At 42.0% G+C, this 21087-nt stretch overlaps 1 protein-coding gene across 4 annotated transcripts in view; it reads right to left on the bottom strand.

The window, feature by feature from the left end:
* Positions 1–20653, bottom strand: part of tent4a (terminal nucleotidyltransferase 4A) — a 64211-nt gene extending 43558 nt beyond the window's left edge. For all 4 annotated transcript variants that reach the window (XM_078420208.1, XM_078420220.1, XM_078420227.1 and 1 more), the window contains exon 1: positions 19746–20653. In XM_078420208.1, coding sequence (XP_078276334.1) covers positions 19746–20395 — 650 coding nt within the window. In that variant the 5' untranslated portion in view covers positions 20396–20653. The remainder of the gene's footprint in view (positions 1–19745) is intronic.
* Positions 20654–21087: the final 434 nt, after the last annotated feature.

Genomic DNA, 21087 nt, shown 5'->3' with positions numbered 1-21087 from the left:
TCCATAGACAAAGTCCAAAGTCCACAATGAGGTAGAAGTAAATTGGACAGGACCGTTGATTATGGAAGGACTGCTCAGAAGCTTGTTACCTGTTGCTGAATCTGGTGGTTTCTGTACCTCCTACTGGAAAGGAACAGGGAGGAGGAACAAGTCTTTGATTAAGACGGCTGCTGAAAAAACACAAAAAGTAGATGGGGCCAATGGTAACAAGTCTGGTCTACGTGATGGACTGGGCTACATCTAGAACTCTCTGCAACTTGCATTCTTAGGCAGAGATGGTCCCAAACCAAGCTGTGATTCTACCCGACAGTATGCTTTCTATGGCGCATCTGTAGAGGTTTTGTAAAGGTCACCGGAGACAAGCCGAATCTCCGCAGTCTCCTCGGGAATTAGATGCTGATGTACCTTCTTGGCTGTCGCACCAATGAGACTGCTCCATGGCTAATCATTGGTAATATTAATGCCAAGGAACTTGAAACTTCCAGCCATTGCCACCACTGCTATTAATGTTGATCAGGGGTGCTTCCTGAAGTTGATAACTAGCTCCTTTGCCTTGCTGATGTTTGGACACCATGTTATCTATCTCCTTCCTATACTCTAACCTGCATTTCAGTTTTACATCTGTTGTTTTCTCTCGAGCTGGCCTCAAATCTATTAATCAGACCATCCTATAAATATAACAATCATCTTAGCAATCTGGCCTCTCACTGTCAGAGAGATTTGCTGTATTGTCCCGTTCCTCCCCCTCTTCTCTTCAAGTTTGAACTAATTTCTTGTCTCTTTCCCAACTCTACCATTTCAACCCAAAACATAAGCTCAGATTTTCTTTCCGCTGATATTATCTAACATTTTACTTTTTAAAAAGTCCTTTTTACTAAGTGACAAAACTAAGAGAATTGGCTCAGACAGCAAATCGTATGGATTACACAATAGACAATAGGTGCAGGAGTAGGCCATTCAGCCCTTCGAGCCAGCACCGCCATTCAATGCGATCATGGCTGATCACTCTCAATCAGTACCCCGTTCCTGCCTTTTCCCCATACCCCCTCACTCCGCTATCCTTAAGAGCTCTATCCAGCTCTCTCTTGAAAGCATCCAACGAACTGGCCTCCACTGCCTTCTGAGGCAGAGAATTCCACACCTTCACTACTCTCTGACTGGTATGCACTGAGTAACCCACTAAGTACCGGTTTGATTAAAACTCAACTGGATGGTGGGAAAGAGTAAAGACAGCAAAAGAAGGCAATCCAAAATTTAAGAGATTAAATCTTATTGCCCAATGGCCAATTTGATGATTACTTGCTTAAGAGTCAGAAGACAGATTACAGATTTTGATTCCTGGATGAAATTGGGAGCAAAATATTGCAAAAGGTTTACATTCCTATTATATTGGATCCTTTCATACAACATCCCAAAGAACATTGTTCACTTATCAAAATGCAAAAAGCTACAAGATAATTGAATTACCGGATTTGGTCAGAGCAGACTGAGGGAATAACAGCAGAGAACATTTGGGAAAATGCGTTTCTGAGCATCACATAAAGAATCTAATGTGCCTAATCAGGCTGTTGATGCAGAAGAGAACATCTGACATTCCTCTTGCTGATGAAAATCAGCCTCTCGGATTTCATGCCTGGAAGGCCCAGTATTAACTCAGACCCTAATTGTTTACAAGGAGATTCCCAAATTACAGATGAGGAAGTTACGTTCTTCCCTTTGTTTTTTTAAAATCTCTTATTGCTTTAATAAATTAATTGTCATTGCATCGTTGAAGCATCAAAATAGTTCTGATTTAAAACAACTTAAAAAAGAGTGAATATAAAAGATGCAAAAAGCATCCCACCATTAAGTCAGAAAAGAACTACTTCGGAATTGCGCACTGTCAAAGGCAGTAAGGACGTTCCAGGTATGAAGCCTCAGCAGTACACAAGTTTCCTAGCTGTTGCAGGTTTGCTGTACCTGACTGCACAATTCCCAAGTGCAATGTTTTGATCTGGTTAACCTCATGCAAGTATGGATGAGTTAAATCCAGCCTAATTTGGCCCAGTCCCCTTCTGATTGTCAAAGTCATAGCTTAAACATTTCATCTGATAACACCTTCCTGTCCAAGTTGCTTCGGAATACATTTACAATTAAATTGTGGAGTTCTTTACTGACCCAGGACAGAATGCCATGAGTTGAGCCAAGTACTCCAAAGACATACTGGTATGTAGGTTAATTGGCTGGGTAAATGTAAAAATTGTCCCTAGTGGGTGTAGGATAGTGTACGGGGATCACTGGGCGGCACGGACTTGGAGGGCCGAAAAGGCCTGTTTCCGGCTGTATATATATGATATGATGATATAATGATAATCAAAATATATCACATTCCTGTGGTAAACTCAAAAATCCAAAGGAACATTGTGGAAAATTTGGGTGCTGCTGCTCATCCAATAATTATGGACATTACTGATACAGGGGCTCTCCTCAAACTCTTGGCTAACATTCCAACATGACGAACCTGAATAACAAGCCGGTTAGTGATCACTCAGTACCACAATATGTTGAACTATTTACAAAAATGAATAGCCTCTTACCAATATATTTATAAACGTTCCTGGGCTTGGACAATGCATTTATGCACACAATCATATCAAGGCAATAATCTATTTCAAGCAGAATTTTCTGCAATGTAGCACATTCTTAGCATCAGAAATCCCGTAAATCTAAATATACAAAATATAATTGATTCTTGATTTTAAAATTGTCCATTTATGATTCAACATTTACCAATGATGATCGTCTTTGTCAGTATGGATCCACTCAATTATGAATTTAGACCATAGACCTGATTACTTTGGTTTTCAAAGTTTCCCTTTCACTGGGTGTTGATTTGTACATGGCTTGGCTGTCTATTATCACTGCAAGGATAGTAGAACACAAAGATGGGCCATGGAATTTCTTGTTTGGAAAAATTTGTGATCAGACAAATTATGGAGTGTAAGAAAATAACTGCAGATTCCGTCATGGGCCTCCTCCAGTGCCATAGTGAGTGCCACAGTGCCACTCCAAAATTTGTGATCAGACAAATTATGGAGTGTAAGAAAATAACTGCAGATTCCGTCATGGGCCTCCTCCAGTGCCATAGTGAGGCCCACCGGAAATTGGAGGAACAGCACCTCATATTTCGCCTGGGCAGCTTGCAACCCAGTGGTATGAACATTGACTTCTCCAACTTTAGATAGTTCCTCTGTCCCTCTCTTCTCCTCCCCCTTCCCAGATCTCCCACTGCCTTTCTGTCTCCACCTACATCCTTCCTTTGTCCCCCCCCCCTGACATCAGTCTGAAGAAGGGTCTCGACCCGAAACGTCACCCATTCCTTCTCTCCTGAGATGCTGCCTGACCTGCTGAGTTACTCCAGCATTTTGTGGACAAATTATGGAAATCATTTTATACCCAAGTATTGAGAGATGAGTATTTTGTTAAATACTGTTGTGAGAACATTTTGAGAATCAGAAATTAAATATGCAAACATATGCACAAAGAAAAGGACCATTTAGAGGAGGTGGACCATTTTAGATGCTTTCAACAATTAGGCTATTTTTTTACATTGTAACAATGGTAATTTTTTTGCCATTGTCAACCCATAAAATTAACATCAATATTGAGGTGACTCCGCACACAGACCAACATGGAAAGCTGGGCACTGTCACTTTGTACGAATGCTGGATTCCAGCGTTCAGCAATGTAGCAGGGATGTAAATAAACAAAAAACTGCAGATGCTGATTTCCAAAGTGTTGGAATAACTTAGCAGGTCAGGTAGCATCTCTGGAGAACATGGATAGATTACTTTTTGCGTCAAGGCCCTTCTTCAGACTTGTCAGTCAAGATTTAGCCTATGTGTTCCAATGGAGTAGGGATGCTGGCGAATTATCCAATACTTACGATATAAAACCAACAAAAAATCCTATGGCAGTTATTCTCATTGCTATTAATGGCATGGATCCAATTCTACCATTTTTTATTTTATAGGTAGGTCCATTTTGGAACCTATATGACACCCTTCTTTTACACTGAAATGACCATTCCATGCAAAGCTTCAGATAAACTTCACAGCATTTCTACACTTCCACCAAAGTTCGACTCTTTCCCTTTACCTGTCAATGTTAACACTATCAGTGCCACATGGATTCTGAGACAAACACATGCAATAAAGACACCAGTTGTCCCACCATCCACCATCACCTCCTCTACTCTGGACTTGGTACCAAGCTAAAACCACAGCACCATGTCAATTGCAAACTCAAAAGTGATTTGGCTACTCATTTTATTTGCTGCAGTGGACTGGAATTCTTGGCAAGAGAGGTGAAGAGAGCATCGTTGAGAAAGATACGTTATTACACAAAGTCATACTGTGATCAGAAGTACAAAATTGAGTTTTGTTAGATTCTTGACACAAGCAGGTCAGTGGTGCATTCACTAAACATTAATGCACACTACTTTTATTTACTCCGAAGCTCACGCCGTAAAATATTAAAAAGGCAAATATCTGTACAAGACGTTGATGAGGCTGCACTTGGAGCATGTGCATAGTTTTGGTCATCCAGCTAAAGGAAATATGCCATTAAGCCGCAAAGAATGCAGAGACAATTTACAAGGTCTGAGCTATGGTGTAAAATTATTCATTGGAATGGATGAAGCAGAGAGGTGATCTTGTACAAAACCATGAAGGGAATAGATACAGTGAATGCATAGTCTTTTTCGCTTGGGTAGGGATTCAAGAACTAGCAGGCATAGGTTTAAGGTGAGAGGGAGAGATTTAATAGGAACCCGAGCAGCGATGTTTTCCAGTGTGTTGGGTATATAGAATGAGCTGCCCGAGGAAGTAGTTGAGGCAGGTACAATAACAACATTTAATAGACAGGTACATGGATAGGAAAAGTTGAGAGATTAGGGCCAAACACAGGCAAATGGGACTAGCTTAGATGGAGCATCTTGGTTGGCATGGACAAGTTGGGTCCAAGGAGCCGATTTCATGCTGTGTAACTCTAAATACGATCGAGACCTGAAATAGCACAGATTTAAAATAAAATATTTCTGCACGATGTTAAATTGACATGTATCGATTCACTCCTACTTACTGAAAACCTGGTACCTATTGACATTAACAACTCTATGGAATAACCAATTCATCCAAAACACAGTTACCTGCATCTATGGCAGAGCAAGTATGCAGCTCAAGTATGGGACTATGCACAGATCAAGCACACCACAACCTCATTAAGCAAAGGAACAAAATGCTGGAGTAACTCAGCAGGTCAGCAAGCATCTCTGGAGAAGATGAATTGATGTTAGAGATTGAAGGTATTTATTCACGAAATGCTGGAGTAACTCAGCAGGTCAGGCAGCATCTCAGAACAGAAGGATGGGTGACGTTTCGGGTCGAGACCCTTCTTCAGGCTGAAGAAGGGTCTCGACCCGAAACGTCACCCATTCCTTCTCTCCTGAGTTCAGTCTGAAGAAGGGTCTTGACCCAAAACGTCACCCATTCCTTCTCTCCTGGGATGCTGCCTGACCTGTTGAGTTACTGCAGCATTTTGTGAATAAATACCTTCGATTTGTACCAGCATCTGCAGTTATTTTCTTACACTGATGTTACAGATTGGCACCCTTCTTCAGACTGATTGTTGGTAGTGGGAATTACGAGAGTTTCCCCCCACCCTTCTATCTGTCTGAAGAAGGGCCCTGAAGCATCACCTATCCATGTGGAGGAAAAAAACTGTAGTTGCTGGTTTAAATCGAAGGTAGACACAAAATGTTGGAGTAACTGCGGGACAGACAGCATCTCTGGAGAGAAGGAATGGGTGACGTTTCGGGTCGAGACCATTCTCCAACTGATGCATGTCCCGCTGAGTTAGTCCAGCATTTTGCATCACTTAGCCATGGTCTCCAGAGATGCTGCTGAACCGCTGCATTACTCCAACACTTTATCTCCCTGTTTCTGAACCTCATTAACCAGGCCAGCAACCTACTTTGCTACTGGGCAACAAAAACCAAACCAACTTACAAGTCAGCTGTACACACCTGCACAATTCTGACGCAAATTAAATGCTAAAGATATACACAAGCGAAGCAGTGCTCATCTTATTAATATATAAATTCACATGATCTTAGTGGAAGCTTAGATCTTGCATTCCTTTATAAGAGTGACACAGACAATGAGAAGATAGTAGCCAAAGCAACAACTGAAAGGTAGCAAATTCAAAGTGTGGACACATCAATGCACAATTCAAGCACCACACTCAGCCTACGTTATTCATGTGTTGAGAATGCTCATCTTGAATGGGAATACTCTGTGCCGAAAAGAAAAGCAAAGAAATCGCGTTGAATGGCTGCTGCAGAGATTTTAATATTTGCTGCCTTTAGGCAGCCTATAACAGTTTGCACATCCTTACTCGAATAACATCCTAAAACATCCAATACTGTGCCGAATGAGAAATAAATAAAATAGCAAAGTTGCTGAATACACTCAACATGGTCATACCACCTTAGAAAATCGTCTAAAATCACAGAAGTGTCATCATACCACAGGTTTCAACACTGCTATTGCAACCATCCTCAAATTGCAACTTGCAAACCTTGACAGTGAGGTTTGCATGGGTACTCAAATGACTCTGCTGCCTCCTGTAGAAACAGTTCACCTGAAATAACTAATTGCCTGTTCTCAAGTTATCTAATCAAAAACCAATATGGTGAAATGGCAATGGGCTACAAAAACTGAAGGCTATTATTCGAGTGACAGCAGACCAGAGTACCATTTATTTAATCTACTGCTTGAAGGCAGTGCATGAATGATTCAAGATCATGCAATGCTAAGTCAAACTTTAGATGGTAAATATCAATGGAAATGTATAACTTCGGTGAACAGATACAATCAGATGATAATTGTGGGTATGGCAACAGAAGAGTGCCTTTGTTACTGGTTAAGCATCCAGAGGGCTGACCATCGGGGCCCAGGACAATAATTTGAATCATGCCTGGCAGTATGTGAACCTAAATATAAATAAAACTTAAAATTAAATAACAACATAAGTAACAATGACCATGAAACTACCAGATTGTTAGGAAGTAACATTTGGTCCCAATTAAAGGCAGTTTGGGAAGCAAAGAGATCCCAGACTCTTAATACATAACTTCAACTGAACCAATAAAACTAAAGATTAAGCCAGTAGCCTTCAACCTCTGCCACATCACTTCACTGCCCCACCAACCACACCCATCCTAAATTACTTTAGGGGATCACACCAGCCACCCTGAATGGTGCCCAGAATTTATCATTAAATCTAAATATGGCTTGAGTGCAATTTTGTACAATGATCCTTTGGTGGCGAGTTTTACAATAGAGTACTGGAGATATACATAACAGCATTATTTCTCCACCACTGCCTTTGAAATAGCTTCTCTATTGAGCTGTGCACTTTCGGGGCCTTATGCAGGATATTTTTTAACTTGACAACTCTGCAAAATCAAAACCGCACACAGAAAGGCCTAATCCTTATATGCTACATTTGCCAATGTCAAACAACATTTCCAAGAAACATACCCATCGTCTCTCATCCAGATTCAATGGCATATTTATTGCTTTCAAGGGTTTTGACACGGGCATAAATTAATTAAGATGTGTGGTACGCACAGTATCTTCAAATTATTTAAAGACTGAAGAAGGGTCTCGACCCGAAACGTCACCCATTCCTTCTCTCCCGAGTTACTCCAGCATTTTGTGAATAAATCGATTTGTACCAGCATCTGCAGTTATTTTCTTATACTATTTAAAGACTACTCCTACCACCCTTGGGGGAAAACCATTTCAAAGTCAATCTTCTGGGACTTGCCTGTCTTAATTGGGCCAGTAACTTATTTTCAAAAAGGTGATTTCCAGTTCTAAATATATCCTCGAGAAAACATCCATTCAGTCAGGTCCTACATATTTCAAGAATCCACACTGCAACCTCTAAAAACAATGTAACCTTTTCCAAATTTCTGCCAAAAAAAATCTGTATGCAAGACAATACTACAGACAATATTTCAGATAAGATGCACATCAATGACTTGCATAAGCAATATCTTCCAACATTCATATTACATTCACCTCCCAATAAATATTATAGTAACTCTCCCAGCTACTTATCTTCCCTGCATACCAGCCATTTGCAAATCATGCATTGGTACACCAAGATTCCATTGCAATCTCTCAATATCTAGACAATATGTTTTTATATTTCTGGAGGGAAATAGACAGCGCTACTCTGGACCCAACGGGTCTTGACCCACAACATCAACCGTCCATTTCCATTCAGATGCTGCCTGACCCTCCAAATTCCTCTAGGGGATTTGTTTTTGCTCAAAATTCTGTCTATTTTGTCTCATGTGTTTCTATTTGCTTGCCAAATTGGACAATTTTCATGCATCACACTCCATTTCCCAGATCATTGCCCACTCACTTAACCTATGTTTCTATAAAAACCGCATCTCTTCCTCTCAACCTCCTATCTTTGTCATTGGGAAATTAAGGAACTATATCTTCCATGCTTCATCCAAGTCATTATATGTATTAGTTCCCTAGAACTCAACCCTGTGACATACTAAAAGACCCAGCCCAGTCCCTGGCACCCTATAGCCAGGTAGTTTTCAACCATGCCAATGGAGTCAGTGTCACAGCACAGAAATAGATCATTCTACCCACCATTAAGTATTATCTATATTAATTCAATGTTCAAACATTTAACCTGCAGCTTTCTAGCTTTCCTCCACTCAGGCAGGTAAGCGGAGAGCATGAATCACATTCCTGCAGATGGAGGACAGGCTTTGGAGAGTTAATCGTTACAGGACTACCTAGTCTCTGACCTCCTCTTGTAGCCACAATGCATACATGACCACTCCAGGTCATTTTCTCTTCCGTGGTAACAAAGAAAATAAGAGTAGGCCATTCGGCCCTTCGAGCCAGCACCACCATTCAATATGATCATTGCTGATTATCCAAAATCAGTACCCCGTTCCAGCTCTTTCCCCATATCACTTGATTCCCTTAGCCCCACGAGCTAAATCTCTCTCTTGAAAACCTCCAGAGATATAGATTTTTGATTGGTACAGGTGTCAGAGGTTATGGGGAGAAGGCAGGAGAACGGGGTTTGGAGAGAGAGAGAGCTAGATCAGAATGACAGAGTAGATGTGATGGACCAAATTCTACTCCTATCACTTCTGACCTTGTGACCCATTATATTAATTGGGAGGATTCAATAATAGTAGTGCCACTGAAAGTCTTCTGAGTTTCCTCTACATATCATACCTACTCTTCAAAAATGCTTAGTAGACAAAGACCATTCTCCTCACAAACATAAAAACCTGCAAAATTACATCCAAATTGCTGATCTATAAAATAAGGATTCTAGCATTGATACACCATTGATCCCAGACTTCCAATCACAAAAAAATAACCTCACCTAGAGTCATCTGCCTAACACTGAATCAAACACTAAATTTCAGAACCAATTTGTCAATTTGCTCTAGATCACATGGGTTCTTACTTTTTAGACCACTCTTCTATGTGCTAGCCTGACATCAGTGGTGGGGAAGATGCTGGAGTCAATTATTAAAGAGGCAATAACGGCACATTTGGATAGCAGTAAAAGGATTGGTCCAAGTCAGCATGGATTTATGAAGGAGAAATCCTGCTTGACTAATCTTCTGGAATTGTTTGAGGATGTGACAAGTAAAATGGATGAAGGAGAGCCAGTGGATGTAGTGTATCTAGACTTCCACTTTGCAAAATTAGAGCACGGTATTGGGGGTAGAGTATTGACATGGATAGAGAATTGGTTGGCAGACAGGAAGCAAAGAGTAGGAATAAACAGGTCTTTTTCAGAATGGCAGGCAGTGGCAAGTGGAATGCCACAAGGCTCGGTGCTGGGGCCGCAACAATTTACAATATATATTAATGATTTGTATGATGGAATTAGAAGTAACACTAGCAAGTTTGCAGATGACACAAAGCTGGATGGCAATGTGAACTGCAAAAATGTTAGGAGGTTGCAGGGTGACTTGGACAGGTTGAGTGAGTGGGCAGGTGCAATAAAATGTAGATAAATGTGAGGTTATCCACTTTGGCTGCAAAAACAATGAGGCAGATTATTATCTCAATGGTGTCACATTAGGTAAAGGGGAAGTGCAAAAAGGTCTTGGTGTCCTTGTACACCAATCACTGAAAGTAAATGTGCAGGTACAGCAGGCAGTGAAGAAAGCTAATGGCATGTTGGCCTTCACAACGAGAGGATTTGAGTACAGGAGCAAGGAGGTCCTTCTGCAGTTGTATAGGGCCCTGGTGAGACCACATCTGGAGTACTGTGTGCAGTATTGGTCTCCTAATTTGAGTAAGGACGTCCTTGATATTGAGGCAGTGCAGCCTAGGTTCACAAGGTTAATTCCTGGGATGGGGGGACTGTCATATGAGGAATGATTGGAAAGACTGGCCTTGTATTCATTGGAGTTTAGAAGGATGAGAGGGGATCTTTTAGAGACGTATAAAATTATAAAAAGCCTCCACAAGCTAGATGCAGGAAAAATGTTCCCAATGTTGGGGGAGTCCAGAACCAGGGCCACAGTCTAAGAATAAAGGGGATGCCATTTAAAACTATGGTGAGAAGAAACTTTTTCACCCAGAGTTGTGAATTTGTGGAATTCTCTGCCACAGAAGACAGTGGAGGTCAATTCACTAGATGAATTTAAAAGAGAGTGAGATAGAGCTCTCGGGGCTAGTGGAATCAAAGGATATGGGGAGAAGGCAGGCACAGGTTAATGATTGTGGATGATCAGCCATAATCAGAATGAATGGCGGTGCTGGCTCGAAGGGCCAAATGGCCTCCTCCTGCACCTATTCTCTATGTTTCTATGGTTTGTTTAGGCATTACCAAGTCCAGGTAAACGACATCAAAAATGCCTGGGTTTTGCCTTGTGGACAAGCGTTGGAGAGTTCGGCTGCCCTCAACAACAGTTACCTCTGAAGGGATGAAGGAGATTAGTCACAGGATAGTCCTCAAAAACCAAACTGGGATTTAACATAGACATCAGTGATTCATCCACCTTTAAACCCATTCAAACATTCAGATCATCCTCCTTTTTAAATGGTAATTTGTTCTAGAATTCCACCTTCTCTTCCATGAACCGTCCATCAGCCACATCTTCATATAACATTTGAAAACTGCCCTTTTGATGAAACGACCCAAGCCGGACACATTAACTGTTCTCCTTTCACTACACTGTTTGACCTGATGAGTATTTCCACATTTTATGTCTTTATTTAAGAACACATTATATTTTTTTCCCTACATGGACATTATTTGTGCAATAACCTTAACCTTTGACAAGGCACCTTATTAAATGCCTTTTGGAAAACTGCATAATTCCCCTTTATGCAGAGCATGTGTTATTTCCTCAAAAGAATGCTAATAACGTGGTTAAGCACAACCTCTTATAAAAATATGTTGGCTTTGCCCAATTGCTTTGAATTTTTCCAAATGTTCTGCTACAACATATTAACTTCTAACAATTACCCCATGACTGATTTGAATAAAGACCAGTTAAACAAGTACTTTGGTTCTGTCTTCTCTAAGGAAGACACAAATAAACTCTTGGAAATGCTTGGGGACTGAGGATCTAGTGGGAGGGAGGAACTGAAGGGAATCCACATTAGTCAGGAAATGGTGTTGGTAAACTGTTGGGACTGAAGATAGATAAACCCCAGGGCCTGATGGTCTGCATCCCAGAGTACTCAAGGAGGTGGCCATGGAAATCTTGGATGCATTGGTGATCATTTTCCAATGTTGTATAGACTCTGGATCAGTTCCTGTGGACTGGAGGGTAGCTAATATAACCCTACTTTTTAAGAAAAGAGGGAGAGAGAAAACAGGGAATTATAGACCAGTTGGCCTGATATCGGTAGTGGGGAAGATGCTCGAGTCAATTATTAAAGATACAACAGCACATTTGGAAAGCAGTGACAGGACCGGTCAAATTCAGCACAGATTTGTGAAGGGGAAATTATGCTTTGACTAATCTTCTGGAATTTTTTGAGGAGGTAATAAGTAGAATGGATAAGGGAGAGCTAGTGAACGTGGTGTATCTGGACTTTCAAAAACCTTTGACAAGATCCCACACAAGAGATTGGTGTGCAAAATTAGAGCACATGGTATTGGGGGTAGGGTATTGAAACGGATAGAGAACTGGTTGGTAGACAGGAAGCAAAGAGTAGGAATTAACGGGTCCTTTTCAAAATGGAAGGCAGTGACTAGTGGGGTGTAACAAAGCTCAGTGCTGGGACCCATTATTTACAAAATATATTAACGATTTAGACGAGGAAATTAAATGTAACATTTCCAAGTTTACGGATGATTCAAAGGTGGGTGACAAGTGTGATATGCGAGGAGGATGCTATAAGGCTGCAGTGTGACTTGGATAGGTTGGGTGAGTGGGCAGTGCAGTATAAGGTGGATAAATGTGAGGTTACTCGTCACTTTAATTTCATGTTTCATGTATTTTGTGTTTTTTATGACTGTTGGCAAATTAATTTCCCTCTTGGGATATATAAAATTCTACAGTATCGTATTTGGTGGCAAGAACAAGGCGGCAATTATCTGAATGGTGTCAGATTAGGAAAAGGGGATGTGTAACGAGACCTGGGTCTCCTTGTACATCAGTCACTGAAAGTAAGCATGAAGGTACAGCAGGCAGTGAAGAAAGCAAATGGCATGTTGGCCTTCATAGCGAGAGGATTCGCATAGAGGAGCAAGGAGGTCCTACTGCAGTTGTACAGGGCCCAGGTGGAACCACACCTGGAGTATTGTGTGCAGTTTTGGTCTCCTAATTTGAGGAAGGACATTCTTGCTATTGAGGGAGTTCAGCATAGGCTCACCAAGTTAATTCCCAGGATGGCGGGACTGACATATGATGAAAGAATGGGTCGACTGGACTCTTATTCACTGGAATTGAGAAGGATGAGTAGGGATCTTATAGAAACATAAAATTCCTATGGGATTAGACAGGTTAGATGCAGGACAAATGTTCCCGATGCTGGGGGAGTGCAGAAACAGGGGTCACAGTTCAAAAATAAGGGGTAGGCCATTTTGGACTGAGATGAGGAAAAACTTTTTCACCCAGAGTTGTGAATCTGTGGCATTCTCTGCCAGAAAAGGCAGTGAAGGCCAATTCAATTCAACGGAATCAAGGGATACGATGAAAAAGCAGGAACGGGGTACTGATTTTGAACAGGAAAATAACTGCAGATGCTGGTACAAATCGAAGGTATCACAAAATGCTGGAGTAACTCAGCAGGTCAGGCAGCATCTTGGAGAAAAGAAATGGGTGACGTTTCAGGTCAAGACCCTTCTTCAGACTGATGTCAGAGGGGGTGGGACAAAGAATGGATATAGGTGGAGACAGGAAGACAGTGGGAGAACTGGGATGGGGAGGGGAAGAGAGGGACAGAGGAACTATCTAAAGTTAGAGAAGTCAATGTTCATACCGCTGGGCTGTAAGCTGCCCAAGCGAAATATGAGGTGCTGTTCCTCCAATTTACAGTGGGCCTCACTATGACACTGGAGGAGGCCCATGACAGAAAGGTGAGAGTGGGAGTGAGAGGGGGAATTGAAGTGATCAGCAGACCTCCCAACATTTGATTTTACAAATTCAGAATTTTGATGTCCAAAATTCAGAATTTTACATAAAAATTCATAATATGGCGCGTAATGCAACTCTTCAGCAAAAAAAGTATACACGCCAAATGCGCATACGTGTTACGCTAAATTCATGCGTGAAAAACGACTATTATTTCCAACAGTCTGTAGTTCTTGGACTACATGTACAATGTCAGACCTATCATATTCTACTATTATAGAAAGGTTATTGAACAGAAATACTTTTTACAACACAAAGAAAAAATTGTTTGTTTTCTCTATTTTGCTTTTTTCTTACACAAAATGTATGATTAAGTTATGAAGAAAGAGTTTCATTTAAAACTGCATACCTAATTTCATTGAAGTCACACTTGCTCCAGTGGTCTTCAACAGCACATCACAACAGTCCATGTCCCCCCACTCCTCCCCACCACCCTCCCCCCACTCCCACTCTAACCCCACTCCCCCCCACCTTTTCCCCCCCACCTCCACTCCCCCTCCCTTCCTCCACCCCCCCCCGACCCCCACTCCGCCCCCTCCCTTCTTCCACCCCCCGACCCCCACTCCCCCCTTCCCTGCCCCCCTCCCCCGTACCCCATCCCCTCTCAACATCAACGCGGCTACGTGGCGAGTCGGGGCCAGCGGGGAGGCGAGTCGAGGGGCGAGCGCATGTGTTTTGCGGAAAAATGGGAGGTGAAATCGGAATGGCGGAAATGAAATAAGCGGAAACATTCCGCCAAATTCGGAAGGGTTGGGAGGTCTGGATCAGGTTGGTTAAGGCGGACTGAGCGAAGGTGCTGAGCAAAACGATTGCCGAGCCTGGGTTTGGTCTCGCCGATGTAGAGAAGTTGACATCTGGAACAGCGAATGCAATAGATGAGGTTGGAGGAGGTGCAGGTGAACCTCTGTCTCACCTGGAAAGACTGTTTGGATCCTTGGATGGAGTCAAGGGGGGAGGTAAAGGGACAGGTGTTGCATCTCCTGCGGTCAGTCCGCCTTAACCAACCTGATGTCCCGGTGGCAGAGCACTTCAATTCCCCCTCCCAGTCCCACCTTTCTGTCATGGGCCTCCTCCAGTGTCATAGTGAGCCCCACTGGAAATTGGAGGAACAGCATCTCATATTTCTCTTGGGCAGCTTACAGCCCAGCGGTATGAACATAGAAAGCTCCTCTGTCCCTCTCTTTCCCTCCCCCTCCCAGTTCTCCCACTGTCTTCCTGTCTCCACCTATATCCTTTCTTTGTCCCGCCCCTCCTGACATCAGTCAGAAGGGTCTCAACCCGTTCTTCTCTCCAAGATGCTGCCTGGCCTGCTGAGGTACTCCAGCATTTTGTGATACCTACTGATTTTGGATGATCAGCCATGATCATTTTGAATGGCGGGTGCTGGCTCCAAGGTCTGAATGGCCTACTCCTGCACCTATTTTCTGTTTCGATGTCTATGTAAAGAAGTTACATTTACTATTTTCCAACCGAATTCAACTTTCCCAAATCCAAACAATTTAAAATGTAAACCTAATGCATCAACTATCTCATTTTCCTAGCCAGTTTTTTAAAGATATTAGGTTAAAGTATATCAGGGCTCTGACTTCTCAGCCTGCCACATCAACCATTTGCACTGTACTGGTAATTCTCTAGAATTCCTTCCTCCCTCATTTACATTCACAGATTTCTCTCGGATGTCATTTGTATCCTCATGGAGACTAATGCATGAAATACCAGTTTAATCCAAAAGTCAATTCTTTATGTTCCATTATTAAATACCCAGATATGTATTGTAACGTATTTCTTAAATATCGATAATACCCAATTTTTGCATCACAGCATAGTTTGGCAACTGCTCCATCTAAGACCGCAAGAAATTGCAGCGAATTGTTGACACAGCCCAGCCCATAACACAAACCAACCTCCCTTCAATTGACTCAATTTATACCTCACACTGCCTAAGCAAGGCCAGCAGCATAATCAAAGACGAGTCGCACCTTGGCCACCCTCTTCTCCCCTCTCACATCAGGCAAAAGGTATGAAAACGCACACCTCCAGATTCAGGGACAGTTTCTTCCCAGCTATTATCAGGCAACCGAATCATGCTGCCGCATAAAGAGAGCAGTCCTGAACGATTATCTACCTTATTGGTGACCATCGGACAATCTTTGATCGGACTTTACTGGCTTTACCTTGCACTAAACGTTTTCCCCTATGTATCTATACACTGTAAATGGCTCAATTGTAATCAAGTGTTGTATTTACACTGACTGGTTAACACTCAACATAAGTTTTTCACCGTACTCGGTACATGTGACAATAAACTAAACTGAACAGAAACTGAAATTTCTAGCTAGTTCCATTTCAAATTTGAATTTTCCTTTTTAAACTTTGAACTATTCACATTTTTACACTGTTCAATCAATCAGCTTCTGCACAATTATGTGCTTTTTTCCTTAGTTTGATACTATCTTTTGTTTTAGTTAATCAGACACTGGGTATTCCCTCTTGGAATTCTTTGTTTCTCATTGGAATGTATCGATTCAATGTATAATGAAAGACCCCCTCAGAAATCTGTCGTTACATCTTAATCGACCTATTTCTTATCCTGTTGTCGGGTTTTTTTTTACGTGACTGTTTCATCACATAATTGCAATTGAACTTAAAATGTCTTGTACATATTCTTCTCTCCCACAAACTGAATGCAAAATTCAATCACTTAATGTTCACTGTTACCTAGGGAAGCCCAAGAGATCACTATTTAATCTTATCTTGTTGCACAATGCCAGGCATAGTATAGCCTGCCCTTTGATTGGTACCAGAACATGCAGTTCTAAATAGAAAACATAATGAACTCTGCATCTACGCTAGTTCTGACCATTTGATTTTTCCAGTGCATATGCAAATTGAAATCTCCATAATTATCACCACACCTTTCAGACAAGTTTCCCATTCTTTATTTCTCTGTACCGTTCTGTTATGCAATTACTAGTAGGAGGCCTCTACACCAATCTTGCAAGTGACCTCTTGCCTTTCTTATTTCTTCATCTCCACCCAAATGATTTCCACATCCTGGTATTTGGAACTTGGGTGCATTGACCAAGAGTGCCACAAGACCATTGGAACAAACATATTCCACCACTTAAATGTCATGTACACTTTAATATCACAGCCCCAAATCCTGTTGCAGCTACCTCTCTGTAATGGCTTGGGAACAATTTTATTTCCATGGTCTCAGTTTATTGGCTTCATTTTGAAAGCCCTGTGCACTCAGATAAAGCTGTTCATTTACTTTTAGACTTGTATTCTCTATCCTCCTGTCACAATCTATTTCCCCACCTCTTTCTCGAACCTCCTCTCGGTATCATCCCAGATTTGATCTCTTGCTACCACTATTTAGTTTATAATCTTCCCTACTTCCCCAATCACGATATGCTGGAAGTAATCCCAGCATAGTTCACACGTAGTAAATATCATTACAGTTCTCATCAGTTTGAAGGGTCTCAACACAAAACGTCACCCATTCCTTCTCTCCAGAGATGCTGCTGGACCGCTGAGTTACTCCAGCATTTTGTGTCTACCTTACAGTTCTCCCATTTGCTCCAGCATTGGTGCTAGTAACCCTGAATCAGAACCCAATCCTGCAATACCAGTCCTTGAGTTATGCATTCGTCTCAAATCATTTACCCTGTGCTAATCCAGAGGTTATGCTCTTAATTCTGCCTCTTAATTTGGTGTCCATTTCCTTGTATCAAATGTGCAGAATCTCCTGTCTATTCATTGATGTCCATTTACACTATGACTGGATCCTCCCCTCCCCTTGCAAAGTTTCTCTCTAGCTTTGACGAAATATTTCAAACCCTGATACCAGACATGAAAAAGATCATATTGCAGTCTACAATGAACAATGTTAATTTTTCTCACTATAAAAAATGCCATTCAACCCTTCAAGTCAGGTCCATTATTCATCATGATTATGATATTCTGTCTCAACTCTACTTCCCTGCACCTTACCCGTAATCCGTTCCCTGAACATCCAGTCTATGGATCTGTGTCACTGGCAGCCTTCACAGCCATCCAGCATACGGTTATTTTTTTCCTTATGCATTACCCTATTACAACTAATTTTATCTTCCATTTGAATAACATGCTGCACCATGACGTTATAGTCAAATAACATCCATCTTACCACCTGCCCCAACAAGTTGAGAAAATCTCAAACCCACCCAGTGCTTCTGCACTCCTGTCCCCATCTCCAACACTCACATCAGCTCTCCCATTGCTGACCAACCACTTGTCTTAATGGGTCTGTCCATCTCCTTGTACAAAATCAGGTACTTCCCTGCATCACGATGTGTTGCAGTATCTGCAGCTCAACCTTAAGCTCAATGATTCTGAGCTCAAGCTCTTTGATCCACAAACACTTCCTTATGATATTTTCTCACCAACATGCAGTTTACTAACTGCTGCTGCAGATATTTTATGCTAAAGTTTAAATTTTCCTTTAAATGTTACTTTCAACACAAGCAACAACAGCAGAAATTGCCTCTACTATGGGATCTGTTAATAGCGAACGATCCAAAAACTAAAAAGTCCATACAAAAGATGCTTGCTTGACTGCCTTAGAAAATGTAATCCATAACTATGTTTCATCTTCAATATAAAACAGTCTAAAGTTAAGCTCTAATACATCCTTAATAACACGCCCCCTGAAATTGTTAACTTTAATGAAAGAATTTGATTTAGATTACAAAGGCACTTAATCTGGTTTGACTGCATTAAAAGAATCTCAAAACTTTTAAATTCTGCTTTTAAATCAATCAATAATACCTATTTCTAGCTTTGGCCACATGATGAAACATAAATGTAATTCCATTAACCATCTCAGTTAACTGGTTAGTTCAACCATGTTAATGTTATACTGACTGACCTACCAGAAAGACTATTTATATACATTTTTAGATCTGCAGTTTTAAGGACTCAAATTAAAATGGCATAAGTAGTTCTGTGGAAACAGATTAATTGAGGCCTAAATATTTCTCAAGTCCTATAATATTTCTCTGTTGCAGGGTCTCAACTAATTGCACTATTTCATACTTAAGATATCAGTCAGATGTTAGAGAAAGACGATTTTAAAATTGTTACACATTTAAAAGTAGCATAACCAACACTGTCATTTCTTGTTCCTGGAATCTGATAAAATATTGCCTGTAAAGGTAGTTTCTTAAATTTCAGATTCGGATTTTGAACAAGATTTAATCAAAATCTCGACATTTATCCAATGTTTCACTAAATGGATGCGTAAAGACCCTTTTCAACCAAATCCACTGTGGCAAGCAAAATAAGTTAGTTCTATTGTGAAAATAAATGCCTTAAAAATATTTTTGGTTTGGCTATGGTATATAAAATAATATGTTTGAGAAAAAAACAATATACAGTTGGCACAAGGTTATCTAAATATACGTAAGTCGATAATTCTAGAAAATACTATTGCTTTTACTGACCATGCTTCATCATGAACCCACCTACCTCATTCAACGCCATTTTTATTTAGTTTAAACATCTCCGTTGGGAGCTTCGACTCCCTGTTAGCCATCCCTAACAAAATGTTGACACTAAGGTTGGTTATTCTATATTTTACTTTCAAATTAAAGTTTATGAGGAAACCAAAAAGGATTCAATGACCCATTCTCGTGTCATTGTTAGATTGCTAAAATAAACCCCTTCTCATTACACATTACTTAAAAGACGGTGTAATTACATGCAGCAAATTACACACATCCCATCTCAGTTTGTGCCGATGTGCTCCCACATCGCATGTAGTCCCTCAAATTCTATTCATTATTCAGTTTCGTTTCTCCAACCTTTGCTTAACGTGACATTTAAAGACACTTTTTAAAAAAAGCAGGCTTGCGCAAGTGCATATTTTAGATGAATTTAAATTTCCATACATCGTGTACCACACCCCCTGCTCGCTACACGAACGTAGCTGTCGACTTCCGAAGATAAACCTGGAAATTACACACAAGGTACACACAACGTGGTCACCGTCTCTTACCCAGTCACCCCTACGTTATATTTCATGGTTTTCCAGGGGGTCCCGCTGTAGTAGTTCCCATTGCTGGAGCTCAGCATATAATTTATGCCGTAAGTGCTGGCCTTATTCTCCCTCTTCCTTCTCCCTCCCACTACCAAGCTCTTCAAATTGTTATTGTGGTAGTTGTTGTTCTTCACTAAGTTGTTGCCAATTCCACCACCATTCATTTCTGTTAAATTGTGATGATTAATGTAAGCGCCGGTGCCGGCTTTAGTCCTTCCCGATGAGGAGGTGGAACAACACGAAGACGAGGAGCTGCCAGTACCCGATTCGGGAGAAGGAGACGATGAGGAAGACGATGAAGCCGAAGAAGATTTCTGCAGCGCCCGGCAACCCTCCCCGTTGCCCGGTCCAGGCCCTGTGCCCATGTCGGGGCAGGAACCTGTCCGGTGTCCGCGGCCGTTTGCGGGGGCCGAGCCCGGACTGCCGGAGGCGGCGAGGCCCCCGCCGCTGACTGGCGCGCCGGTGTCGAGCGCCGGCGAGTTCAGGTACAACGGGTGGTGGTGAGTGGAGTTGCTGCGCATTCCCTGAGACGTCTCCCAGATCTGCATCCACAAGGCATTGGCGGGTCCCTTCTGCTCCGGCTGAATCCAAGCCACTCTCGGATCCATCAAACAGTGTTCGTACTCAGCCCAGAAAACCTATCTAAAACAAAGCGCCGATCACCTTACGAACCACCACCGGCACCCGCTCTCGATATCACAGCGGAGAACCTCCCGCGTACTCGGCTTTGCCTTCGTCTTCGCGCTCGCTGTCTTCCGTTCACCTTTCTGTTAAATGGCTTACAAACTTTTCTTTTTTAAAAAAAGGGCTGCCCAGACCGGGTTGCGGCTGCACAAACTAGCGCTGCATTTTGACAATATGGCGTCCTTCCCTGAACCCGGCCTGTCGCGCATGCGCACGCATTTTTGAATGCTTCGCCCGTCTCCAACCGCCACAGGCGCGCATGCGCCGTCCCCGCCGGGCAGCTCCCTCGGCACCTGCGCACTCGCAGAGGCGGGCGGAGTCAGAGTGTGGCGGCATGGCGTCGATGTCTGCAGTCCTCCGCCCTCGCCGCGGCTTGCAGCGTGTTTCAAATGTCATCTCCCTTTTAATTTACAGATCTGTGTTCTGCGATACACTCACCAATTTTTGAATGTCTTCAGGATTCGGCGAGCCCTGAAATAAAATATTGAACTTGCAATCTTTCTTGTCTCTCTTGTATTCCTCTTCATATCTGATACATGTTGACGACGACATATGAAACAATGGGGGAGCTAAACTTTTCTCCCCCGCACTTTGGCTTATTTCCATTAGTGCAGCC

Source organism: Rhinoraja longicauda, chromosome 2 (assembly GCF_053455715.1).
Source record: "Rhinoraja longicauda isolate Sanriku21f chromosome 2, sRhiLon1.1, whole genome shotgun sequence".
Lineage (NCBI taxonomy): Eukaryota > Metazoa > Chordata > Chondrichthyes > Rajiformes > Arhynchobatidae > Rhinoraja > Rhinoraja longicauda.
Note: the sequence above shows the minus strand (reverse complement) of the source record. Positions and strands in the feature narration are given on the sequence as shown.